This window comes from Mustelus asterias, chromosome X, assembly GCF_964213995.1.
Source record: "Mustelus asterias chromosome X, sMusAst1.hap1.1, whole genome shotgun sequence".
Classification (NCBI taxonomy): domain Eukaryota; kingdom Metazoa; phylum Chordata; class Chondrichthyes; order Carcharhiniformes; family Triakidae; genus Mustelus; species Mustelus asterias.
Window position 1 is genome coordinate 14817111 of NC_135834.1, and position 27490 is coordinate 14844600.

Consider the following 27490-nt stretch of genomic DNA (forward strand, 5'->3'; position numbering starts at 1 on the left):
TTAGCGCTGCCTGCATGCTGCTATCATATTAATGGGGCAGCACACAGTTTGCATGTTGCCTGCACCAGAAGCAACAGGCATGAGCTAATTGTGCAGTGAGAATCCTGTTCCCAAAAATATTTTGCTTTTCATCATGTGATATAATATATCACATCACCAAATGCTTTATTCAATGATCCTATCTCTAAACTTGGCAAAATAGCCTGCAAGTCACATTACTGTACCCCTTTAATTAGACCCTGTTGTTTTATAATATGTATTCACAGTGTTGTCTGCCTCTTAAAAGGTGTTGAGCTGTGATTCTACTAGCTGTGGCAGCTCTTCCACATTTCACTTGAGTATTCATTCTCCATCAGCACCTTTGGATAGTAATTATCAGCAAGAACACCAGTGTGTATTCATGTGAACATCAAGGTTCAAGACAGTGGGTCGTGACCAGCTTTTCCCATTTCTAACCTGGAGAAATCTAAGCCACTCATAGCCTTTCCCATCCCCTCAGTGTCAATCACTCCATGATAATGTGCTAACCGAGTTACATTCCATACTTTTTCTCACGTGTGATTATTTAAAGGAACAGGACAGCACGGTGGCGCAGTAGTTAGCACTGCTGCCTCACAGCACCAGGGACCCGGGTTCGATTCTGGCCGTGGGTGACTGGCCAGAAAGCAGGCTGGTTTTTTTATAGTGCGGTCTAACTTTAAGTGGTGCTAGCTTGTTCAGGCATGTAGCTACTCAGTGGGCACTTAGCGCTGCCTGCATGCTGCTATCATATTAATGGGGCAGCACACAGTTTGCATGTTGCCTGCACCAGAAGCAACAGGCATGAGCTAATTGTGCAGTGAGAATCCTGTTCCCAAAAATATTTTGCTTTTCATCACGTTCTCCCCGTGTCTGCGTAGGTTTCCTCCGGTTTCCTCCCAGTCCAAAGATGTGTGGGTTAGGTGGATTGGTTATGCTAAATTGCCCTCAAGTGTCAGGGGATTAGCAGAGTAAATACATGAGGTTACGGGGATAGGGCCTGGTTGGGATTGTTGTCGATGCAGACTCGATGGGCCAAATAGCCTCCTTCTGCACTGTCGGGATTCTATGACGCTTTAGTGATAATGGATTCTTTCAGTGTACGTGCCAGGGACCCAGGTTCGATTCTCGGCTTGGGTCACTGTCTGTGTGGAGTTTGCACGTTCTCCCCGTGTCTGTGTGGGTTTCCTCCGGGTGCTCCGGTTTCCTCCCATAGTCCAAAGATGTACTGGTTAGGTTGATTGGCCAGGCTAAATTGCCCCTTAGTGTCAGGGAACGAGCAGGGTAAATACGTAGGGCTATGGGGATAGGGGCTGGGTGGGATTGTGGTTGGTGTAGACTCGATGGGCCGAATGGCCTCCTTCTGTACTGTCGAGATTCTATGATTTGCAGTCAATACAATTTTGTGGTGAACTGTTTACTCAGCAATGCCAGTATCAGAGGCGACAAGATGACACAGGAGTGCTTATGCATCGCATAACAGATTAGTTGGAACACAGAGCTTTTTAAATGTGTGCCCTCAAAATCTGGGGAATGCTGGCAAGGCTACATTTATTGCCCTCAGAACAAGATGGTGGAACTTGTTGAAGCGACTGTCCTGCTACTGAGTGATTTGCTAGGCCATTTCAGAGTTAACCATGTCATCTGGGGCCAACATTGCATGTAGGTCAGAGCAGCTGGGGGAAGCAAGTTCCCTTCCCTGAAGGATATTAAGTTTTTAATGACAATCTGGCAGCTTTCATGGTCATTTCAGTTCTGACGTCTGCCTACAAAATGGCAAGAACTGTTGAATTTACCTTCACAACTTATCACATGAGATTTTAATTCAAAACTGCCAGCTTGCAAGTTCAAGACAACACTAATTACAAATACCACGTAACATTACCACTCTTCACTGTTACAGAGAAACATGAGGCAGTGTGAGACACCATCCCACAAGCCAGGGGGAAGAAAGATCAGCAGGGTAGCCTTCCGGTCCTGGTCTCGCAAACTTCCTACCGACATTGTTCCCTGATCTGTGTCAGTTTTAGAAGTTTACAAGTAGGCTTACATTAACATGCAATGAAGTTACTGTGAAAATACCCTAGTCGCCACACTCCGGCACCTGTTTGGGTACACTGGAGGGAGAATTTAGCATGGCCAATGCACCTAACCAGCACATCTTTGGAATGTTGGAGGAAACCGGAGCACCCGGAGGAAACCCACGCAGACACGGGGAGAATGTGCAAACTCCACACAGACAGTGACCCAAGCTGGGAATTGAACCCGGGTCCCTGGCGCTGTGAGGCAGCAGTGCTAACCACTGTGCCACCGTGCCGCTCTGGTCCTTTTAGCCAGGAAAGGAACATGGGGGGGGACCCAGAAATGGATTGGGGAGTTAAATACTTACATTCTTAAAATGGTGGAATGTTTTTAGATTCCCTGACAAAGGCATAATTACTCATTTATTGTTTGGAATGGAGACTGATGCCACCTGCGGATTTTCTCACATTATGAGATACTGTCAGTGACCAGTCATGCCCAATGCTTGCTCGATTGCTATTAATCAGCAGACTTCAACAACAGTAACGTTATCGCAGTAACCAAATAAGCTGATAGTTGATTCACTTTGTGTCAGGTGTTTGACATATCTGGCTATAAATGCCAGGCAGCAGTGTCCAGAGTTCCTGCAGCACAACAGCCACGATGTTGCGACTGGTGAGTTTAGTGAGCCTTGCCCTGCTCGGTAAGTACAACTTCACTTTTTTATATTCATTAACAGGGTGAGGAGAAAACAACCTCGGAATCATTTAAGAACAAATTGTATGCTCCGATTAATCATAGAATCCCTACAGTGCAGAAGGCGGCCATTCAGCCCATTGAGTCTATACCAACCACAATCCCACCCAGGCCCTATTCCCGTAACCCACATATTTACCCTGCTAATGCCCCTGACACTAAGGGGCAATTTAATATGGCCAATCAACCTAACCCGCACGTCTTTGGAGTGTGGGAGGAAACCGGAGCACACAGAGGAAACCCATGCAGACACGGGGAGAATGTGCAAACTCCACACAGACAGTGACCCGTGGCTGGAATTGAACCCAGGTCCCTGGTGCTGTGAGGCAGCAGTGCTAACCACTGTGCCGCTCCAAGAGACTTTAGGGTCTTTCTCAATGGATAAACTAAAATGGGCCAAATGGTCTTCCTCATCCACAATTATCTTGTGAGCCACAAAGACAAAATGTTGGTCAGTCCTGTATTGTGGGGTTTTACAGTACCTGAACTGGTCTGAGAGTCCCTGAAGTTTGATTTGCCACATTGCTACAGAGATACAATGCTTTTTACAGACTTCCTGATGCTCGCCAGGAAGCCGGCTGATGAGCACTAAGGGGGCAAGTGCGTGGGCACCCTGATCTCCTAGTATACTGTGTACACTGTGTACACAGTACACTGGGAGATCTGTCACTCCCTTTCCTCCCCCCCCCCCGGATGTACTGGAAGAGAGTATATCCGGGGTACATGGGGGTTCTTGATTATGCTGGCTGCTTTTCCGAGGCAGCGGGAATTGTAGACGGAGTAAATGGATGGGAGGCTGGTTTGATTGATGGACTGGGCTTCGTTCATGACCCTTTGTAGTTTCTTACGGTCTTGGGCAGAGCAGGAGCCATACCAAGCTGTGACACAACCAGAAAGAATGCTTTCTATGGTGCATCTATGGAGTGAGGGAAAGCAAGAGGTATGTGCCCTGACACCATACGCAGCTTGTAAAGAAGAGGTTATGGGATGAGGGGATGTTGGATGTGAGGAGGATTAGATGAGTATGCCATCACTTTCAATGCTTTCAACCCAATCTCTTGCTACAGCATCCACCCCCCCACCCCCCCCCACCCCCCCCCCCACCCCCCCCCCCCCCCCCCCCCCCCCCACCCCCCCCCCCCCACCCCCCCCCCCCCCCTTCCCCCCCCTTCCCCCCCCTTCCCCCCCCTTCCCCAGACATCGCTACTCGACCAGCGCAGCGGGGCGGAAAAATCTCACCCGGTAAATGTTGGTCAGTAACGATTCCAATACAAACATTTCATCTCCTCAACGTTTACAGGGCTCTGTTCTGGAGATGAACGCGTCATTGGAGGGACCGAGGCAATTCCCAACTCGTGGCCATGGCAGGTATGAAACATCCAACTGTTCACATTCACCAACATGGATTAGCATCAGCGCTCTATAAACTGGCGAGAATTTGAATTAACAAGTATCCGCACCCATTTTCAGTACCTGGCTCTCACAACAGTGTTTTACTAAGGCCTTGGGAAGCAAAGGGAAATTTGCAATTAATTTCAAACAAAAAATAATTTTCAGTGACCTTTTTATCCCTGTCTACCCAAAGGTCGTGAAAAGGAAATAAATATCAGTGTTTTTATTCACTGCAAGTAATACTTAAACAAAAGCATCCCCCACATCTTTCGAAAAGCAATGATCCCATAGCCAAATACGTTAACTATTGGCAATTACTGGACAGCAATCAGGGGTCCTGGCTGGTTACCACCTCCCGAACACAGGGGCGCTGAGGCAAATTGCAGCTCCCTCACCAGGGTTTTAGTGCATGACCAATTGAATTCTTTTTTACAGGTCTCCCTTCAAGGTTCTGCTGGTTACTGGTACCATACTTGTGGTGGCACCCTGATCCTCAGGCGATGGGTGCTGACTGCTGCTCACTGTGTCGACAGGTGAATGATTTTGATTGAGACTCTTTGACAGATTAATGACAGGATTACTATGTATCAGTCCCACTATATTCTGTGAAACAAGCATTCTTGTTTGTTTCTACCTCACAGCGCCAGGGACTCAATCCCGGCCTCGGCTGACTGTCTGTGTGGAGTTTGCACATTCTCCCCGTGTCTGCGTGGGTTTCCTCCCACAGTCCAAAGATGTGCGGGTTAGGATAATTGGCCATGCTAAATTGCCCCTTAGTGTCAGGGTAAATACCTGGGATTATGGGGAGAGGGCCTGGATGGGATTGTGGTCGGTGCAAACTCGATGGGCTAAATGGCCTCCTTCTGCGCTGTAGGGATTCTATGATACCTATAAGACCATAAGACCAAGGAGCAGAATTAGGCCACTCAGCCCATTGAGTCTACTCCGCCATTCAATCATGGCTGATATTTTTCTCATCCCCGTTCTCCTGCCTTTTCCCCATAACCCCTGACCCCCTTATTAATCAAGAACCTATCTATCTCTGTCTTAAAGACACTCAATGACCTGGCCTCCACAGCCTTCTGCGGCAAAGAGTTCCACAGATTCACCACTCTCTGGCTGAAGCAATTCCTCCTCATCTCTGTTTTAAAGGATCGTCCCTTTAGCCTGAGGTTGTGCCCTCTGGTTCCAGTTTTTCCTACTCCACTCCATCCAGGCCTCGCAGTATCCTGTAAGTTTCAATAAGATCCCCCCACTTCCTTCTAAACTCCAACGAGTACAGACCCAGAGTCCTCAACTGTTCCTCATATAACAAACTCTTCATTCCAGGGATCATTCTTGTGAACCTCCTCTGGACCCTTTCCAAGCCAGCACATCCTTCCTTAGATATGGGGCCCAAAACTGCTCACAATACTCCAAATGGGGTCTGACCAGAGGCTTATACAGTTCAGATGTACATCCCTGCTTTTGTATTCTTGCCCTCTCGACATGAATGCTAACATTGCATTTGCCTTCCTAACTGCCAACTGAACCTGCACATTAAGCTTAAGAGAATCTTGAACAATGACTCCCAAGTCCCTTTGTGTTTCTGATTTCCTAAGCATTTTCCCATTTAGGAAATAGTCTATGTCTTCATTCCTCCTTCCAAAGTGCATAACCTCACACTTTTCCATATTGTATTCCATCTGCCACTTCTTTGCCCACTCTCCTAACCTGTCCAAGTCCTTCTGCAGCCCCCCGCTTCCTCAATACTACTTGTCCCTCTACATATCTTTGTACCATCCACAAACTTAGCAACAGTGCCTTCAGTTCCTTCCTCCAAATTGTTAATGTATATTGTGAAAAGTTGTGGTCCCAGCACTGATCCCTGAGGCACACCACTAGTCGCCAGCTGCCATCCTGAAAAAGACCCCTTTATCCCCACTCTGTGTGATTTTAAAACCTGTGTTCATTCTTTTGCATCTTTATCTTCCTGCTTTTTGCAAAATTAATTTATGGGATGTGAGCGTCGCTGGCTGGGCCAGCATTTATTGCCCATCCCTAATTGCCCTTGAGAAGATGGTGGTGAGCCGCTTTCTTGAACCAATGCAGTCCATGTGGTGTATGTGCACGCACAGTGCTGTTAGGGAAGGAGTGCCAGGATTTTAGCCCAGCAGCAGTGCAGAAACAGCCAATATATTTCCAAGTCAGGATGGTGAGTGACTTGGAGGGGAATTTCTAGGTGATGGTGTTCCCATGTGTCTGCTATCCTCATTCTTCTAGCTGGTAGCAGTCGTAGGTTTTGAAAGTGCCGTCAAAACAGCCTTGATGGGTTGTTACAGTGCATCTTGTAGATGGCACACACGGCTGCCACGGTTTGTCGGTGGTGGGGGGAGTGAATGTTTGTGGATGGGTGCCAATCAAGCGGATTGCTTTGACCCGTATGGTGTTGAGCTTCGAGTGTTGGAACTGCACTCATCCAGGCCGGTGGAGAGTATTCCATCACACTCCTGACTTGTGCCTTGTAGATCGGCTTTGGGGATTGAGGAAGTGAGATACTAACAACTGGATTCCCAGCCTCTGACCTGCTCTTGTAGCCACAATATCTATATGACTGTTCAATGGTAATCCCTAGGATGTTGATCGTGGGGGATTAAACAATGGTAATGCCATTGAATGTCATGGGGCGATGGCTAGATTCTTTCTCATCGGAGATGGTCATTGCCTGGCACTTGTGCGGTGAGAATGTTACTTATCAGCCCAAGCCTGGATATTTTCCAGATCTTGCTGCATTTGGACATAGCTGCTTCAGTTTCCGAGTCGTCGTGAATTGACTGACCTCCAACCACCACAACCATCATCCTTTGAACCAGTTATGACTCCAACCAGTGGAGGATTTTCCATTTGATTCCCATTGACTCCAGTTTTGCCAGGGTTTCTTGATGCCACGCTTGGTCAAATGCTGCTTTGATGTCAAGCGCAGTCACGCTCACCTCAATTCATCACTGGAGTTCAGCTCTTTTGTCCATGTTTGAACCAAGGCTCTAATGAGGTCAGGAGCTGAATGACCCTCGTGGATCCCAAACTGAGCGTCAATGAGCAGGTTATTGTTGAGTAAGTGCCGCTTGATAGCACTGATGACCCCTTCCATCACTTTACTGATGATTGAGAGTAGACTGATGGGGTGGTCATTTGCCAGGTTGGATTTGTCCTGCTTTTTGTGTACACGACATACCTGGACAATTTTCCACATTGCCAGGTAGATGCCAGTGTTGTAGCTATACTGAAACAACTTGGCTAGAGGTGCAGCAAGTTCTGGAGCACAGGTCTTCAGTACTATTGCTGGAATGTTGTCAGGGCCTATAACCTTTGCAGTATCCAGTGCCTTGAGCCATTTCCTGATATCACATGGAGTGAATCAAATTGGCTGAAGACTGATGTCTGTGATGCCAGTGACCCCCAGAGGAGGGAGAGATGGATCATCCACTTGGCACTTTTGGCTGAAGTTTATTGCAAATGTTTTAGCCTTATCTTTTGTACTGATGTGTCCAGATTCCCCAGCATTGAGGATGGGGATATTTGTGGAGCTTCCTCCTCCAGTGGGTTGTTTAATTGTCCACCACCATTCACGACTGGATGTGGCAGGACTGCAGGGCTCAGATCTGATCTGTTGGTTGTGGAGCTGCTTAGCTCTGTCTATTACTTGTTGCTTACGCTGTTCGTCATGCAAGTAGTCCTGTTTTGTAGCTTCACTAGGTTGTTACCTCATTTTTGGGTATGCCTGGTGCTGCTCCTGGCATGCCTTCTTGCACTCTTCATTGAACCAGGGTTGATCCCTTGGCTTGGGGGATATGTCGGGCCATGAGGTTACAGATTGTGGTTGAGTACAATTCTGCTGCTGCTGATGGCCCACAGTGTCTCATGGATGCCCAGTCTTGAGTTGCAAGATCTGTTCGAAGTCTATCCCATTTAGCATGGTGGTGGTACCACACAACACTTGTGCTTCCCTTCCTCTCTCCAGCTCACCTTCTTTCCAACCTGTCTATACTATGTACAATTGTAAGAAGGTAGAACACTAGAAAAGGCCATTCAGTGCATCAAGTCCATCTCTTCCAAAATCACCAGGAGACCCAAGAGGTTCTAGCAAAATTCCTAAAGGACTTGTAGCAGATCCTGAGAGGACTGTGCATGGTTTACAATTCTGCATTTTTAATAAATAACAAGGTGAGCACATTTTTTAGCAACAGTTTCTTCAGCTTGCAAATAAAAGTTACGAAAAACTTTTGTAATTGGGAATGGACAAAATGAGTTACTTAAAATACCAAAGAAAATGGAAAATGAGCACAGCTCACCATTACAAATGAGTAATGATGCACTAGCAGAGTAGCAGCATCACCCCAGATACTTTATCATACAATGGTGCCCCTTTAATGACCTTGTTTCTCTTTTTAACCAACAATAAAGGTCTGATTTTGAGATTTTGTCATTTGAAGCCTTCTCCCCCACTTTCGTTTGGAGTGACCTGTCTTTTCCTTTAATCAACAGTGCAGGTGTGACATACCGTGTAGTCTTGGGTGACCACAACATTTATGAGGATGATAAAACCGAACAATACATTAATGTTCAAAATATCATTCTCCACGAAGGTTGGACTGGAGACCTTGCAATTGGGTATGTAGCCATATTACCATTTTGGATAAATAAGAAGTGTGTTGACAACATTGTCATTTTAAAATCCAGTTCATCATGGCTGCTACCTTGCTGCATGCTCAAGTACTTGAAAAGATTATAAGCTCATAAGAGTTGTAACTGATTGTTAGTGCAGTTTTGTTTGTTTGTGCAGTTCTGAAGAAAAATATGTGCCCCTTCATATAATGTTCATTCACTCATTCACTGCACTATAATTAGCCTCAATGTTGTTAGTGACACTGAGAAAAATGTGTGTGGGTGTGCTGGGGAAGGAAAAACATCAGGTTCAGCTATGATACCCCCACAACATATAGTTGAAGGGTCCACTGACACTCATCATCTAAGCTGGCTCGTAGCCACTTGGATGGGGGAGCAGAGGGTGAGCGCTGCATGTGGAATCGCACCCCAGCAGGACGGAGTGCCTTCAAGACTGGAGGGGAGGAAAATGAGAAGAAAAAAAAATAAAACTGTACATAATCAAAAACTCAGCTTGACAGTAGGTTCTTGCAAACCACTATATGGACAGGTCATAAGTCTTAAGACAAGTCTTAAGGTAAGTTGTACCTGAAGCATACTGATAAAAAACAACCACAAAGAGATTTATGCAGAAAAACAATTCATTTTATAGGAATGACATTGCCTTGCTTTACTTGGAGATCGATGCTGTCCTGAACCAGTATGTCCAGCTTGGAACATTGCCTCAGGCAGGTGCCACCTTACCAAATGACTACTTGTGTTACGTCACTGGCTGGGGCTACACTCGAAGTAGGTGATCTGGAATTCATGTGCATTTATGTGTTTTTCTACTAATCATCTTTGTCAGAAAACAAATCAGCCCTTCATACACGAATCAGAATTTCCCACCTGCTGCATCTTCAACACGACAGCAATTCTGCTCACTTCAAGGAGTCCTGGCCTCAGGATCTTTTGCATTCTTCACATGGGCCTCCACCAGTCAGCCTATGCAATTGACTGTTATCATGTAGACTTTTTGGCTATTTAAATTTTAACGGGCCCTTCTTTTTCCCATTGAGATACAGGGCAGAATCATCTGCTCTTGTTGGGCAAGCTGAGGTGGGAAGGTGGTTTACTGGAACCCCACCACCTTCCTGCATCTGCCACTCATTGAGGCCCTTAAGGGGCCAATTAATGGCTACTTAAAGGCCTCATTCCTATCACCACTGGTATTAACCCAGTGACAAACAGATCTGTCACCATGCAGTGAGCACAGCAGCTAAATGTGCGGCCAGCTTGTCACCTCCTGGAAGTTGGCGGGGAAGGATCCCTCAATCAAAGGCACTCAGTGCCAGGTCGAGGGACTGGACGTCAGGAAAGGGATGCCCCATTGAGACCCACACCCCTGCCCATGCTGCCGATCCCCTTGCAAACCTTTCCCTCTGACCCCTCACCCCGCGAAACCATCCTCCCACATCACTTACCTGTGGCCTAGGTCACTGTGTGTTCCTGGGACTCCGATGGATGTCCTTCCAGCAACAGCCATGGCCTTCTGAGTGGCATGCTGAGCATCAGAGCTGCCGGTCTGATTGGCCAGCAGCTCTCAGTTGGTGAGACTTCCACCCCTGGGCTCTTGATTCCAGGGTCATTGGTATTAATGACATAGGCAGGAAGAGGGGAGAGATGGTGTAAAGACAATTTAGGGAGTTATGTCGGGAGCTAAAAAGCAGGACCTCTAGGGTAGTAAGCTCGGAAACTCCAACAGCACATGCTGAGTATCCTAAATTGCATTAAGATAGACAAGTCCCCAGGACCGGATGGGATCTATCCCAGGTTACTGCGGGAGGCAAGGGGAGAAATAGCTGAGGCCTTAACAGATATCTTCACATCCTCTTTGATCACAGGCGAGGTTCCAGGGGACTGGAGAATAGCCAATGTCGTTCCCATGTTTAAAAAAGGAAGCAGGGATAATTCATCAAATTATAGGCTGGTGAGCCTGACATCAGTGGTGGGGAAGCTTTTGGAGAGGATACTGAAGGACAGGATATATGCACATTTGGACTAGTAAGGGACAGACAGCATTGATTTTGTATGGGGAAAGTCACGTCTCACCAACTTGATTGAGTTTTTTGAAGACATGACAAAGAAAATTGATGAGGGAAGGGTGTGGATGTAGTTTATATGGACTTTAGTAAAGTGTTTGACGAGGTTCCACATGGCAGACTGGTACAGAAACTAAAATCACATGGGATTCGGGGTGGGCTGGCTAGATGGATACAGAACTGGCTTGGTTATAGAAGACCTCTAAGAGTGTAGCGGTGGAAGGGTGTTTTTCAGAATGGAGATCTGTAGCTAGCGTTGTTTTGCAGGGATCAGTGCTGGGACCTCTGTTGTTTGTAGTATATATTAATGATCTGGAGGAAAATGTGGGTGGTCTGATTAGTAAACTTGCGGATGACATGAAGATTAACAGAGTTGTTGATAGTGCCGGGGATTGTCAGAGGATACAACAGGATATAGATGGATTGCAGACCTGGGCACAGAAATGGCAAATGGAGTTTAATCCAGATAAATGCAAGGTGATGCATTTTGGAGGATCAAATTTAAGTATGAATTATACTGTAAATGGCAGAACTCTTAGGAAGATTAACAGAGGGATCTGGGCGTGCAGGTCCACAGTTCCCTAAAAGCGGCAACACAGGTGGCCAAGGTGATTAAGAAGGCATAGGGCATGCTTGCCTTCATCAGCCAGGGCACTGAGTACAAGAGTTGGGAAATCATATTGCAGCTATATAAAACCTTGGTTAGGCCGCATTTGGAGTATTGTATGCAGTTCTGGTCACCACACTACCAGAAGGACGTGGAAGCTTTGGAGAGAGTGCAAAGAAGGTTCACCAAGATGTTGCCTGGTCTCGAGGGTGTTGACTATGAGGAGAGGTTGAATAAACTAGGATTGTTTTCACTGGAAAGATGGAGGCTGAAGGGAGACCTGATAGGGGTCTACAAAATGATGAGAGGCACAGACAGGGTGGATAGTCAGAGGCTTTTTCCCCAGGGTGGAAGTGTCAATTACAAGGGGGCAGAGGTTCAAGGTGAGAGGAGGAAAGTTTAAGGGAGATGTGTGGGGTAAGTTTTTCACGCAGAGAGTGGTGAGTCCCTGGAACGCTCCGCCAAAGGGTGTGGTGGAAGCAGGCACATTAGCAACATTTAAGAGGCATCTTAAATGGGTACATGAATCGGGAGGGAATAGAGGGATACGGACCGAGTAAGGGCAGAAGGTTTTAGTTTAGTTGGGGCATCATGATTGACACAGGCTTGGGGGGCCGAAGGGCCTGTTCCTGTGCTGTACTTTTCTTTGTTCTTTGAGCCTGTGTAACTTAAGCAGAAAATCTAGACCTTTCAGTTTCTGTGTGCTGTTAGGCCACCATACAATATATTCCTCAGCAGCCCTTGCCCTTTACTTTTACTCTGTTTTGAACCTTGCTGGCCTCCTTTTCTATGGACTGTGGCTCTTCACTGTGCTTTCTCAATTTTAAAAAAGTACTGCCAAAACAAACCAAATAGATCAGCCCAGGGAGGCTGGAGTTTCCTTGAAGCCACTGGCACTTTAAGGATTAAGAGGTTCGCTAACTTTGACTAAAATAATGTTGATATCGTCCAGTGCCATAGGATAGGTAAAATTCCCATTGATATCGCTCCTCTCTCCCATATTGAACTATAACCGCTATCACTTAAATAATATTGGCATTGTCAGTTACGGTGGAGTCGGCAATCTGCCCAATTACCACCCTGACCAAAGGAGGAGGCACAAGGGCACAGATGCCACAAAGCATCTTCAGCTGTTTTCCGGACTGCTTAAACTACAGAAATGCTCATTAAACCATCTTTTTTAATTATAACCATCCTACAGGTATTATAAATAGAAACCAAAACCCACAAACATACACTCATGAATAATTGCTCACCACACTTATTTATCCTGTCACACCGTGGGTGTTAGCATATACTGTAGTTGCAGTAGGCGGTTAGCAATATTGCCTTTTGCCCTGAGTGCACTATTTTTCTCAGATTCCTGTTTTATTTTGATGTTTTCTTCTTAATTTCTTTCCTTTTTCACTCCTTCATTGCTTGCTTCTTCAAATCCTCACAGCTTTGAAATGTTTGAGGTAGGTGCATATAAAGCAATATATTGGGATATTGAATATTTCTGCATAATGCTGAATGTTACTTTACAATAAATTTGCATTTTAAAACTACAGACCCCTTTAAGGACCTTCCATGAGTGTACGCTATGTTAATCCAGGAAAATAGTTGGCTTCATCTGCCATAAATACTTAAACTGGAATGTACACATGGGAGGCAAATGGTTAGAAGCTATCAAATGGTCTTCAATCTGCTTGCCGATTTTTCCATAGTCAAGCAGCTAATATGGCACTAGATTATTATCCACCATAAATGTGGACTATAAGAAAAGCGATTGACAAAAGTGCAACTGTAATGCTGGATCTTTTTTCTCGATGCAGATGGTGGGACAGTTAATCCTACTCTTCAGCAGGCTGCCATCAAGGTTGTTGCCTATGAAGTATGTTCTCAGCCCGCATGGTGGGGTAGTTACGTCAGACAAAACATGGTGTGTGCTGGAGGTGACGGCATCGTTGCTGGTTGTCAGGTAGTGATCTTGGATGCTCACTTTCAGTGGACAGATTGAAGAAAATATTGATAACCTTGAGTCCTGGGAAGCCTCTGTACTCTGCCCATTTTCATCCAAGTCATTATCACATTGCTGTTTGTGTTTGCTGTGTGCAAATTGAATGTTGTGTTTCTCTACATTCCAACAGTGACTACACTTCAAAAGTACTTCATTAGCTGTAAAATGCTTTGCTATGCCCAGTACCCTTGAAAGGTGCTATATAAATGCAAGTCTTTTTTTCCTTTGTCCTTTACTTCTCGTCAGCTTCTTTCTCCATTCCTTGCTCACCTATCATTCCTCTTCTTTCTTTCATTCCTATTTCCTTTTCAATACTTCTCCACATTTTTTTCTCCTTATCTGTTTCTCTACCATCCTATTTCGGTTTCTCTTTCATTTTATTTCTCCTTGATTTTTTGTTCCCCATTTTGTTATTGGAGGAATGTAAAACTTGACCAGAATTCTCCAGCCGTTCACGCTCCGCTACTGCTGCCAGCGAGAACAGAGAATTTGGTGCTTCGCCAAATTTCCATTCACAGCAGCAAGACGGATAATCCCAGCCGCAGGCGAGGTCAGAGAATCCCGGCCCTTGAAACACAAACAGATCAGCCATGATCTTATCAAATGGTACAGCAGGCTCGAAGGGCCGAATAGCCTTCTTGGGCTCCTGTTTGTATTTTGATTGACAAATAGATTTCTAAAAATGAAATAAATCTTATGTACTCCAGTTTGAGGAACCAAATATAACAGGCATTTAATGGTTTTCCTCACAGGGAGATTCTGGTGGACCTTTGAACTGTCCACGTAATGGGGTATTTGAGGTTCATGGAGCCACCAGCTTCGTCGCTGCAGCAGGATGTGACACCTACATGAAGCCAACAGTTTGGACCCGTGTCTCGTTTTACATCAACTGGATCAACAATGTATGTTAGCCTTTCATTTTTGCTATCAGTTTATATACTATAGAATCTTAGAATCCCTACAGTGCAGAAAGAAGCCATTCGGCCCATCAAGCCTGCACCAACAACAATCCCACCCAGGCCCTATCCCTGTAACTATGTATTTGCATGGCCAACCCCCTAACCTACACATCTTTGGACACTAAAGGGCAATTTAGCGTGGCCAATCCACCGAACCTACACATCTTTGGACACTACAGGGCAATTTAGCATGGTCAATCAACCTAACCTGCACATCTTTGGACTGTGGGAGGAAACCGGAGAACCCGGAGAAAACCCACGTAGATACGGGGAGAAGGTGCAAACTCCACACAGTCATCAAAGGCTGGAATCAAACTCGGGTCCCTGGCGCTGTGAGGCAGGAGTGCTAAGCACCGCGCCACCGATGCAATGGGATAAATGTTCTGACAGAGCTTTATGTGATGGTAATGGGACCCTGCACAATTAAATTTGAAGCCACCGGGACCATGAAACCGTAGATGTATGGGGAAACAGGGAGGTGCAGTTGCAGCATAAGGTCGCTAACAAATATGATATATGGGTGGATCTCTTGAAACAGGATACAAGTGAGGGAAATAGGTCTTTTAATAGGTTAAAAGACCTATTTCCCACAATTCTCAACACTGGGTTCCATTAGTTTTGCCATATTGATGGAGGCGGTGTCAATCAAGGCCCATTAGAGTGTAATGTGGCATCGGGGCTGCTAGAGTCTTCGCCAACTCTTCAGACCCCCGCCATGCTGAAAATTCAGCCCCAGACTGCAGAGGCAAAGTTTAAACATGGCTTTGAACCGCTTGCAAGAATTCAATTCAGGAAACTGTACACCCAACTTAAATTACACAGCTTATGTTGACCATGTAACTAATATTAGTGGCATATCTGATATATCACAAACATTACTCATGGTACCCCCTCTAATAATGAAAGGATGAGGTAGAAATGTCACCTAAGATGGGCAACTTCATATTATCTGCCTGATATTTAGTTTTATTGAGTTCAATATCAGGCAGAGCATTTAACAGACGGCAGACACAAAATTGCTTGTTCTGCAATGAGTTTCTATTCTGAGATACTGTTTTAAAAAGGAGGTAGACAAAAGACGGGTAACTATAGGCCGGTTAGCCTAATTTCTGTAGTAGGGAAAATGCTTGAATCTATCATCAAGCGAGACATCTGCATAGAAATTGTCCCATTGGTAAGACGCAGCATGGGTTCATGAAGAGCAGGTCATGTTTGACTGATTTGGTGGAATTCTTTGAGAACATTACATGTGCAGTGGACAATGGGGAACCTGTGGGTGTGGTGTATCTGGATTTCCAGAAGGCATTTGACAAGGTGCCACACCAAAGACTGCTATAAGATAAAGGTGTTATGGGTAATGTATTAGCTTGGATAGAGGATTGGTTAACTAACAGAAAGCAAAGAGTGAGGGTAAATGGGCGTTTTTCTGGTTGGCGATCAGTGACTAGTGGTGTGCCTCAGGGATCAGTGTTGGGACCACAATTGTTTACAATTTACATAGATGATTTGGAATTGGGGACCAAGTGTGGTGTGTCAAAATTCACAGATGACACCAAGATGAGTGACAGAGCAAAGTGTGCAGAGGACGCTGAAAGTCTGCAAAGGGATATAGATAGTCTAAGTGAGTGGGCGAGGGTCTGGCAGATGGAGTACAATGTTGGTAAATGTGAGGTTATCCATTTTGGTAGGAATAACAGCAAAATGGATTATTTAAAGGGTAAAAAATTGCAGCATGCTGCTGTGCAGAGGGACCTGGGTGTCCTTGTGCAGGAATATCAAGGAGTTGGTTTGCAGGTATAGCAGGTAATTAAGAAGGCAAATAGAGTTTTGTCCTTCATTGTTAGGGGGATGGAGTTTAAAAACAGCAAGGTTATGGTGCAGCTGTATAAGGTGCTGGTGAGGCCACACCTGGAGTACTGTGTACAGTTTTGGTCTCCTTACTTGAGAAAAAATATACTGGCACTGGAGGGGCTGCAGAGGAGATTCACGAGGTTGATTCCGGAGTTGAGAGGGTTGGCTTATGAGAAGAGACTGAGTAGACTGGGACTATACTCTTTGAAATTCAGAAGAATGAGGGGAGATCTTATAGAAACATATAAGATTACGAAGGGAATAGATAAGATAGAAGCAGGGATGTTGTTTCCACTGGCAGGTGAAACTAGAACTAGGGGGCATGGCCTCAAAATAAGGGAGAGCAGATTTAGGACTGAGTTGAGGAGGAACTTCTTCGCACAAAGGGTTGTGAATCTGTGGAATTTCCTGCCCAGTGAAGCAGTTGGGGCTACCTCATTAAATGTTTTTAAGGCAAGGATAGATACATTTTTGAACAGTGACGGAATTAAGGGTTATGGTGAGCAGGCGGGTAAGTGGAGCTGAGTCCACGAAAAGATCAGCCACGATCTTATTGAATGGTGGAGCAGGCTCGAGGGACCAGATGGCCTACTCCTGCTCCTAGTTCCGATGTTCTTATAAATACCGAGGTAGAATTTCTGCGGTGGTTTTCCCAACCTCCTGCCGAAATCTCCAGGAAAACTCCAGATACACGGTATAAACATGGTTTCCACCATCTCACCACTGACCTTCCACTGAAATTTATCACAGTGGATTGGAAGAACCCCCACAGAGGTTCTGCCCTCCAACACACCCTCTCCCACACATCTGTTTTTGCAGTAATTGTCTAGTCAAGTATCTGCTCATACCCAGCCTAACCAGTTTCTGACAAAAGTAACAATCGTGTTTGATCTTTCAGAAAATCAACTATTATAAAACTGGATGATGGACAAAGTACAGCTCACAACAGAAAAGTGTAACTTCACTGTTGAAATACAGCAATAAAACAAAGTGAAATCTATAAATTTTCCTCTTCATTGTCTCTTGACGTTAAGATATCTTTTGTAAAATGAAAGTTGCTGGAGACTGGCTTTTCAACATTTAAAGCACATCATAACCTACTACTTATTAATTATTTGCTGTATGTTTGAGAGATTGATATAATTATTAATAACTACCTCTGACTCAATGATCAACTCAAATTGTGTGTTTCAAATTGTATGCAGTTTCAAAAAACAGCCATGGAGAATGGGAGAGTTACCTGTCTCTCCTGTAGCTGTTTTTTGAGCCTGTGTACTCATCCACTTTAATTCAGTCGAGTGAACATCCTGGGCCAAGGGGCTTGTTACATTTCAGCTCTTTCACCAAGTGAGTTTGATCTTACTGGCAATTTACAATATCACTGGCATTCTATTGAGTCTCATTGACAAAATTAGAAAATTATTTCATCTCATTTACTTGTGTTAAAAAGAGATGTGATCAGGCTTACACCTCATAATATCAGCACTTCTGGAATTTCTTAATATCTGGTACCTTCAAAAGGTCAGATTTTATGGTTTGTCCCACAGTTGTGTTCTTTTAATATACATTTTCCCCTCCATATTCTCCTCCCTTCACTGCATTTTGCATGGACTGATGCGAAATGCAGTGCCACACTGGCTTTCTTGCCCAGATAGTGTGCGTCTATAGTTTGTTCAACCATCAGGGGCATCACAGCAAAGCCCAATCCTCTCCTAACTGGGGGCCGATATGTGCACTTTCCAGCTGGAGTCACTAGATAGCAATCAGGATTGGGAACACACGCTGATTTATGTTCTCTGCCTCAGTCAGGGATGCTGAGGGCCACCTTATCATTCCCATTGACACCTTGGTTGAGATCAAGGCAAAATACTGCGGATGCTGGAATCTGAAACAAAAACAAAATGCTGGAGAATCTCAGCAGGTCTGACAGCATCTGTGGAGAGAGAATAGAGCCAACGTTTCGAGTCTGGGTGAAGAGTCATCTATTCTCTCTCCACAGATGCTGTCAGACCTGCTGAGTTTCTCCAGCGTTTTCTGTTTTTGTTTTAGTTGAGACCACCTTGGTTGAGATTGGCGAACAACCCCAAACTGAGCTTGGTCTCTATGGCCATTTCACAATGCGCTGAGACATGAGGAGAGTTCATCCACACATTTACAAACAAAAGCAGCCACTGTCATGGTTCAGGTTAGAAACTCTAAAGTGTTTTATGAAGCCTGCCTGAATCATAAATTTTACATCTTGAATGTGGCCAGGATAAGCATGATATGTTCCACTTCAGGTATGATTCAAAAGACCCACTGGGGAGCTTTTATCAAGCAAAGTTTAAGAATATAGTTAACACGTATGGAAAGAAAATTAGCAATAACTTCTAATAATTACAAACAAAATCAAAACAACCACAATAATGTATAACCCTTAATGAATATATATAAGCTGTCCCAATCAAACCAACCTCCTTAAACAACCCTTTAAACAGGTTCAACACAGCATAGACTAATGCTCACGTGATACTGGGATTGAGGCCGTTAGTTGAATCTTGCAGTCAAATGTTCTTGAGACTCCAAACAGTTTGAAGACAAGACAGCTTCCGAAAACACCAGAGAGACTCTGGTCCAACAACAGCAGATTTTCACCCTTCAGAAAAGCAAGATCTTGCTTTTAGCTAACCAACAGAATTTCCAAAGAAAAAGAATCAGGAAGAGAGAGAGGGAGAGACTTCTTTCAGCTTGATGCTAACTCCCCAACTCCCAAACTGAAACTGAAACTGAACCCCTGTCACTTGACCTGCACACAGGTTTTTCCTCAATCCAACAATGGCATCACCTAAGTATATCTTTTCTCAAGTAAATTTTTTAAAACTCTTAAAGGTACACTAACATCACACCACTTTCTGCTAGTAACTTCTGAAGACAGTATTGATTGGATTTGTCAACAAGCTCACTGATCTTGACAAAATAGCAAAAAAGCCATGATCTGCCAACATATCACTGAATCAGTTGTTCTTAAGATACCAAAAGCAGTCAACAAACAAGGCAACAACAAGATTGATGTCCTGCCTTAAGTGTCTGTCAACCAGAGTGCTTAAGTTTCCAGCTTTCCTATTGGGAATCATTGAACCATCTGAGTTGTCAGCTGACTGCAGAAAAGAAGATACATAAAGAAATAAATTTAATTCTAGTAGTTAACAATTTAAAGAAATGATTTTACTATTTGGCATTGTGATTGACCAACCTTTAATTATTGCATGCTCTTCTAAATCATCCAAGGTCAATTTGTTAAAATGTCAGTGTAAATACAATGATTAAAATACCTGATACATGCATGCTATATCCATTTAACTCATTCACAAGCTTAAGCATTATTTGTTTACCACTGCTGGTCACTACACAGCCACAACTACTGCAGGGTGTGCCTGTATGGAAGTATATGGAAATAATGACAAAATGGGCTTAGCTGTGTTGCCCCTGCCTTCACTGTTGAAGGTTTACTGTCTAAATTTACACATGAAGAACAGTCACTGAGGTTGCCAGTCCTAGAGGGGGATTCATCCCAGATGTTAGTTCATGCCTTCCCCATGGCTGAAATCTGTTTGGTTGGCTCTGTGGAGCAGCTTTATAACAGATGATTTCTTGACAAAGAAAGGAGCCTGTTACAAACTTATGTGGGACGCACAAAATGGTGAAATAAAGGTATTGACTTGGAACTATATTGCCATTCTTTCACTGTCACTGGGTCAAAATCCTGGAACTCCCTCCTTAACAGCAGTGTGGGTGTACCTACACCACATGGACAGCAGCAGTTCAAGAAGGCAGCTCGCCATCACCTTCTCAAGGGCAAAGAGGGATGGGCAATAAATGCTGGCCAAGCCAGCGACACCCACATTCCATGAATTAATTTAAAAAAGGTAATTTTCCACAGGCGAAATGGGCAGTAGAACATAGAACATAACAGCGCAGTACAGGCCCTTTGGCCCTCGATGTTGCGCCGACCAGTGAAACCAATCTAAACCCCTCTAATCTACACTATTCCAATATCACCCATATGTTTATCCAATGACCATTTAAATGCCCTTAATGTTGGCAAGTCCACTACTGCTGCAGGCAGGGCATTCCACGCCCTTACTACTCTGAGTAAAGAACCTACCTCTGACATCTGTCCTATATCTATCACCCCTCAATTTAAAGCTATGCCCCCTCGTGCTAGCTATCACCATCTGAGGAAAAAGGCTCTCACTATCCACCCTATCTAATCCTCTGATCATCTTGTATGCCTCTATTAAGTCACCTCTTAACCCTCTTCCCTCTAACGAAAACAACCTCAAGTCCCTCAGCCTTTCCTCATAAGACCTTCCCACCATACCAGGCAACATCCTGGTAAATCTCCTCTGCACCCTTTCCAATGCTTCCACATCCTTCCTATAATGCGGTGACCAGAACTGTACTCAATACTCCAAGTGCGGCCGCACCAGAGTTTTGTACAACTGCAACATGACCTCCTGGCTCCAAAACTCAATCCCTCTACCAATAAAAGCTAACACTCCGTACGCCTTCTTAACAACCCTATCAACCTGGGTGCCAACTTTCAGGGATCTATGCATATGGACACCGCGATCTCTCTGCTCATCCACACTACCAAGTATCTTACCATTAGCCCAGTACTCTGTAATCCTGTTACTCCTTCCAAAGTGAATCACCTCACACTTTTCCGCATTAAACTCCATTTGCCACCTCTCAGCCCAGCTCTGCAGCTTATCTGTGTCCCTCTGTAACCTGCAACAACCTTCCGCACTGTCCACAACTCCACCGACTTTAGTGTCATCCACAAATTTACTAACCCATCCTTCTACACCCTCATCCAGGTCATTTATAAAAATGACAAACAGCAGTGGCCCCAAAACAGATCCTTGCGGTACACCACTAGTAACTGAACTCCAGGATGAACATTTCCCATCAACCACCACCCTCTGTCTTCTTACAGCTAACCAATTCCTGATCCAAACCGCTAAATCACCCTCAATCCCAGGCGTCCGTATTTTCTGCAATAGCTTACCGTGGGGAACCTTATCAAACGCTTTACTGAAATCCATATACACCACATCAACTGCTTTACCCTTATCCACCTCTTTGGTCACCTTCTCAAAGAACTCAAAAAGGTTTGTGAGGCACGACCTACCCTTCACAAAACCGTGTTGACTATCCCTAATCAAATTATTCCTTTCTAGATGATTATAAATCCTATCTCTTATAATCCTTTCCAAAACTTTGCCCACAACAGAAGTAAGGCTCACCGGTCTATAATTACCAGGGTTGTCTCTACTCCCCTTCTTGAACAAGGGGACAACATTTGCTATCCTCCAGTCTTCTGGCACTATTCCTGTAGACAATGACGACATAAAGATCAAAGCCAAAGGCTCTGCGATCTCCTCGCTAGCCTCCCAGAGAATCCTAGGATAAATCCCATCCGGCCCAGGGGACTTATCTATTTTCACACTTTCCAGAATTGCTAACACCTCCTCCTTATTAACCTCAATCCCGTCCAGTCCAACAGCCTGTATCTCAGTATTCTCCTCAACAACATTGTCTTTTTCCTGCATAAGTCTCCTTTTTCCTCTTCACAAGAAATTCAACTTCTTTAGTAAACCATGGTTCCCTCGCTCGACCTGCCTGACAGGTACATACTTATCAAGGACACGCAGTAGCTGTTCCTTGAACAAGCTCCACACTTCAATTGTGCCCATCCCCTGCAGTTTCCTTCCCCAACCTATGCATCCTAAATCTCGCTTCATTGCATCATAATTTCCTTTCCCCCAGCTATAACTCTTGCCCTGCGGTATATACCTATCCCTTTCCATCGCTAAAGTAAACGTAACCGAATTGTGGTCACTATCACCAAAGTGCTCACCTATCTCCAAATCTAACACCTGGTCTGGTTCATTACCCAGTACCAAATCTAATGTGGCCTCGCCTCTTGTTGGCCTATCTATATACTGTGTCAAGAAACCCTCCTGCACACATTGGACAAAAACTGACTTCTCTAAAGTACTCGAACAATCGCTTTTCCAGTCAATATTTGTAAAGTTAAAGTCCCCCATAACAACTACCCTGTTACTTTCGCTCCTATCCAGAATCATCTTTGCAATCCTTTCCTCTACATCTCTGGAACTTTTCGGAGGCCTATAGAAAACTCCCAACAGGGTGACCTCTCCTTTCCTGTTTCTAACCTCAGCCCATACAACCTCAGTAGACGAGTCCTCATCAAACGTCCTTTCTGCCACCGTAATACTGTCCTTGACTAACAATGCCACACCTCCCCCTCTTTTACCACCTTCCCTGCTCTTACTGAAACATCTAAACCCTGGAACTTGCAACAACCATTCCTGTCCCTGCTCTATCCATGTCTCCGAGATGGCCACAACATCGAAATCCCAGGTACCAACCCACGCTGCAAGTTCACCCACCTTATTCTGGATGCTCCTGGCGTTGAAGTATACACATTTCAAACCACCTTCCTGCCTGCCGGTACACTCCTGCAACCTTGAAACCTTATTCATGACCTCACTACTCTCAACCTCCTGTACACTGGAGCTACAATTCAGGTTCCCATCCCCCTGCTGAATTAGTTTAAACCCTCCCGAAGAGCATTAGCAAATTTCCCCCCCAGGATATTGGTACCCTTCTGGTTCAGGTGTAGACCATCCCGTTTGTAGAGGTCCCACCTACCCCAGAATGAGCCCCAATTATCCAGGTATCTGAATCCCTCCCTCCTGCACCATCCCTGTAGCTACGTGTTTAACTGCTCTCTCTCCCTATTCCTCTCCTCACTAGCATGTGGCACGGGTAACAAACCAGAGATAACAACTCTGTTTGTTCTAGCTCTAAGCTTCCACCCCAACTCCCTGAATTTCTGCCTTACATCCCCATCCCTTTTCCTACCTATGTCTTGGGTGCCAATGTGAACCATGACTTGGGGCTGGTCCCCCTCCCTCTTAAGGATCCCGAAAACACGATCCGAAACATCACGGACCCCGGCACCTGGGAGGCAACACACCAACCGCGAGTCCCTCTCGCTCCCACAGAATCTCCTATCTGTCCCCCTAACTATGGAGTCCCCAATAACTAATGCTCTACTCCTCCCCCCCCCTTCCCTTCTGAGCAACAAGGACAGATTCTGTGCCAGAGACCTGTACCCCATGGCTTACCCCTGTTAAGTCGTCCCCCCCAACAGTATCCAAAACGGTATACTTGTTATACAGAGGAACAGGGGATCCAGGGATCGCTGCTCTGACTGCTTCTTACCCCTTCTAGCCATCACCCACATATCATCATTTCTAGGAGTAACTACCTCCCTGTAGCTTCTATCTACAGCTGCCTCTGCCTCCCGAATGATCCTGAGTTCATCCAGTTCCAGCTCCAGATCCCTAACCTGGTCTTCAAGGAGCTGGAATTGGGTGCACTTCCTACAGGTGTACTCAGCTGGGACACTAATGGTGTCCCTCACCTCAAACATCCCACAGGAGGAACATTGCACTGCCTGCACTGACATCCCTGCTAACTTCCCTTACTAAGAAATGGAAGAGAGAAAATAAAAGCTTACCTGCTCTCACTCCAAGTCTTTTTTTTAGGTTAGAGGAGGGTGGGAGACAGTACACGTTGAGTGTCTCGGGTTTCCTCCCCATTCAAAATTATTGGGCAAAAAACCTTCCCAGGCCTCTCCGTGGCCTACTTCCGGCTACCTGTTTCCTGCTGCACTGGAAAAAAAAACGAGAAAAAGTAAGGTAAAAAATCAAACTTTCTTACCCTCAGCTCTCCTCACACAAATCGCTCCCTCTCTGCTTGCTCCGGTCGAACAATGAGTTTCGTGGATTAACATAGGCTTTTCACTGCAAGGGTTTGGCTTGAATCCAGACTATACTGAATGGATAAATGTCTACCTCTCTGTTTGGTTGTAAGCGTCACATTTGAAGTGAGTTGGGCGGTCTCAATCCAGTTTGTAGGACTGGTAACAACATGTTGCCTCTAATTTGGCAATCTCATTCACATACGATTGTTCATCCAGCAGAAGGAGCTCTTCAGTTGCAAGCAATAGAACAAAACAAAAACTTACTCCAACAAGTTAATCAAAGCAATAATACGACACAAAACTGGCAGGACTTGCAGATAGTGAGGAACATTGTCAGAGGCTACAGAAGGATATAGATAGGCTGGAAATTTGGGCAAGGAAATGGCAGATGGAGTTCAATCCTGATAAATGCGAAGTGATGCATTTTGTTGGGAATAATGTAGGGAGGAGCTACACGATAAATGGAAGAACCATAAAGGGTGTAGAGACGCAGAGGGACCTGGGTGTGCAAGTCCACAGATCTTTGAAGGTGACGTCACAGGTGGAGAAGGTGGTGAAGAAGGCATATGGCTTGCTTGCCTTTATAGGACGGGGCATAGAGTATAAAAGTTGGGGTCTGATGTTGCAGATGTATAGAACGTTGGTTCGGCCGCATTTGGAATACTGCGTCCAGTTCTGGTCGCCACACTACCAGAAGGACGTGGAGGCTTTGGAGAGAGTACAGAGGAGGTTTACCAGGATGTTGCCTGGTATGGAGGGGCTTGGTTATGAGGAGAGATTGGGGAAACTGGGGTTGTTCTCCTTGGAAAGACGGAGGATGAGGGGAGACTTAATAGAGGTGTATAAAATTATGAAAGGCATAGATAGGGTGAACGGTGGGAAGCTTTTCCCCGGGTCGGTGGTGACGTTCACGAGGGGTCATAGGTTCAAGGTGACGGGGGGGAGGTTTAACACAGATATCAGAAGGACATATTTTACACAGAGGGTCGTGGGGGCCTGGAATGTGTTGCCGGGCAAGGTGGTGGAGGCGGACACACTGGGAACGTTTAAGACTTATCTAGACAGCTATATGAACGGAGTGGGAATGGAGGGATACAAAAGAGTGGTCTAGTTTGGACCAGGGAGCGGCGCGGGCTAATTGTTCTTTGTTTCTCGTTTCAAGGCTTCATTCTATGATCATCTTGCTGGTGCCAGTACAGAGCGAGACTGCGGATAGTTGGGAACCTGTCTCGGGGGCAGGGAATTCAGATGGTGTTCGTAAAGCAGAAGTGGAAATGAATAGGGTTGGGAAGCATTTTCTAATCAGGGCCAGTGTGATCTCCTGGACTCGTTTCGATCGCCTCAGGGGGTCGGAGAGGAATTTCGCAGATTTTTTTCCCCCATATTGGCCCTGGGGTTTTCACTCTGGGTTTTCGCCTCTCCCTGGAGATCACATGGTCTGGAATGGGGGGGTGGGGGTGAGTTAATAGGTTGTGATGAACAAAGCATCGTAGCTGTGAGGGACAGCTCGGTGGATAGGATATTAGGATGTAGATAGGCTGGAAAATTGGGCGGGGATCCTGGATTCAGGATTCAATCCTGGACCGGGGAGCGGCGCGGGCTTGGAGGGCCGAAGGGCCTGTTCCTGTGCTGTATTGTTCTTTGTTTGTTAAAGAGAAAAGTTTGTCAGGTGGGTGGGAGAACTCCCACCCACCTGACAAAGGGACAGCCTGTTCCGAAAGCTCGTGGCTTTTGCTATCAAATAAACCTGTTGGACTTTAACTTGGTGTTGTTAGACTTCTTACTGTGTTTATCCCAGTCCAACGCCGGCATCTCCACATCATGATTTGGAAGAAGAGCAGGGGTGTTCTCTCCAGGTTCCTGGCCAATATTTATGCCCCAATCAACATTTACTAAAACAGACATTCTGGTCATTATCACATTGGTGTTTGTGGGAGCTTGCTGTGTGCAAATTGGCTGCCACTTTTCCCACATCATAACCGTGATTACCCTTTGAAAGTACTTCATTAACTGTGCAATCGCTTCTTTGGAAGTCTTCCGTGAGATGTGGTTTGCACCTTGGTGGTCAACTCTGTTAAAGATTGCCTGGTGTGGTTGCGAAAAGTATTACAGAAATGTACTTTTTTTCATTTTTTACTGTCAGTAGAAAAAGTATGGAAGGAAGTAGAGATCATAATTTTTTATTTGTTTTCCGATGTAACCAAAGTTGCTTCTGACATTGAGGATAAAACTCCAGCAATCAACATGAGGATATTTGTCTATATTATTGAAAATGGTGTGTATGTCTGAATGTAATATTGTACTCTCTTTAGCAGAACTTCAACCAATCATATTACAGAGACCACAGTCCCTTTAACTTTGTCTCTTCAACCAGTTTCCAGAACCGGGAATCATTCAGATCACGGAACGATTCCTCTTAAAGTTAAAAGTTAAAGTTTATTTATTAGCCACAAGTAAGGCTTACATTAACACTGCAATGAAGTCACTGTGAAATTCCCCTAGTCTCCATAGTCCGGCGCCTATTCAGGTCAATACACCTAACCAGCACGTCTTTCAGAACGTGGGAGAAAACCGGAGCACCTAGACGAAACCCACGCAGACACGGGGAGAATGTGCAAACTCCAGAAAGACATTGGCCCAAGCCAGGAATTGAACCCAAGTCCCTGGCACTGTGAGGCAGCAGTGCTACCGTGCCACCTCATCATTTCTGATTGGTTGTTTGATGTAACTAAATCAGTCACATTCTATCCACAGAAGATTCTGTGGGATTTAGCTGCTATAACTGTTGCTCATCCTTCCCACCATATAAAAATCCCTAAATCACAAACACACTCAGAAATGTACCCATCCCATCTTCAAATTGCTCCAGCAACATACCCCTACAAGCCTCATGCAAAGATTTGATCTCAAATACACCTTCAACCCAGTGCCTTGTCACTGCCCACCCATGTTGGAGATCTTCAGCCTTCTGTTTCTCTCCCTGACCCAATATGTTTGCTATCTTTACCTCTTAGCAGCTGCACACTGTTCGGCTGGTGGTCTAACTCTCTTATAACGGTTTCCAGTAGATTTTTGAAGGATCCTGGATCCTGATTCCACATCACAATGTGATTTAGTACATCAGTTTCCAGGTGCTATCTGGAAGGATTAGAGCAAATGCTGAACGATGAATGAGGTTATTAAGTGAATAGCAAATGTTAATTAACAAGGCTGGCTTAAACTGTTGTATAAAAAAAGAGCGTAACACATTTCACAATTATGAGGTGCATTATCCTGGTGATCTTGTTTTTTCTGGATAAGTACAATGAATACTCATCACCA

General features: G+C 45.1%; 1 protein-coding gene across 1 annotated transcript; it reads left to right on the forward strand.

Annotated features, from left to right (window-relative positions):
* The first annotated feature begins 2703 nt into the window (after positions 1-2703).
* LOC144481851 (chymotrypsin-like elastase family member 1) lies at positions 2704-26589 on the forward strand. The gene is made up of 8 exons (XM_078201001.1): positions 2704-2743; positions 4097-4164; positions 4624-4721; positions 8713-8838; positions 9485-9621; positions 13335-13480; positions 14272-14421; positions 26485-26589. Exons 1-8 carry the CDS (start codon positions 2704-2706, stop codon positions 26587-26589), a joined length of 870 nt encoding a protein of 289 aa, XP_078057127.1.
* Positions 26590-27490: the final 901 nt, after the last annotated feature.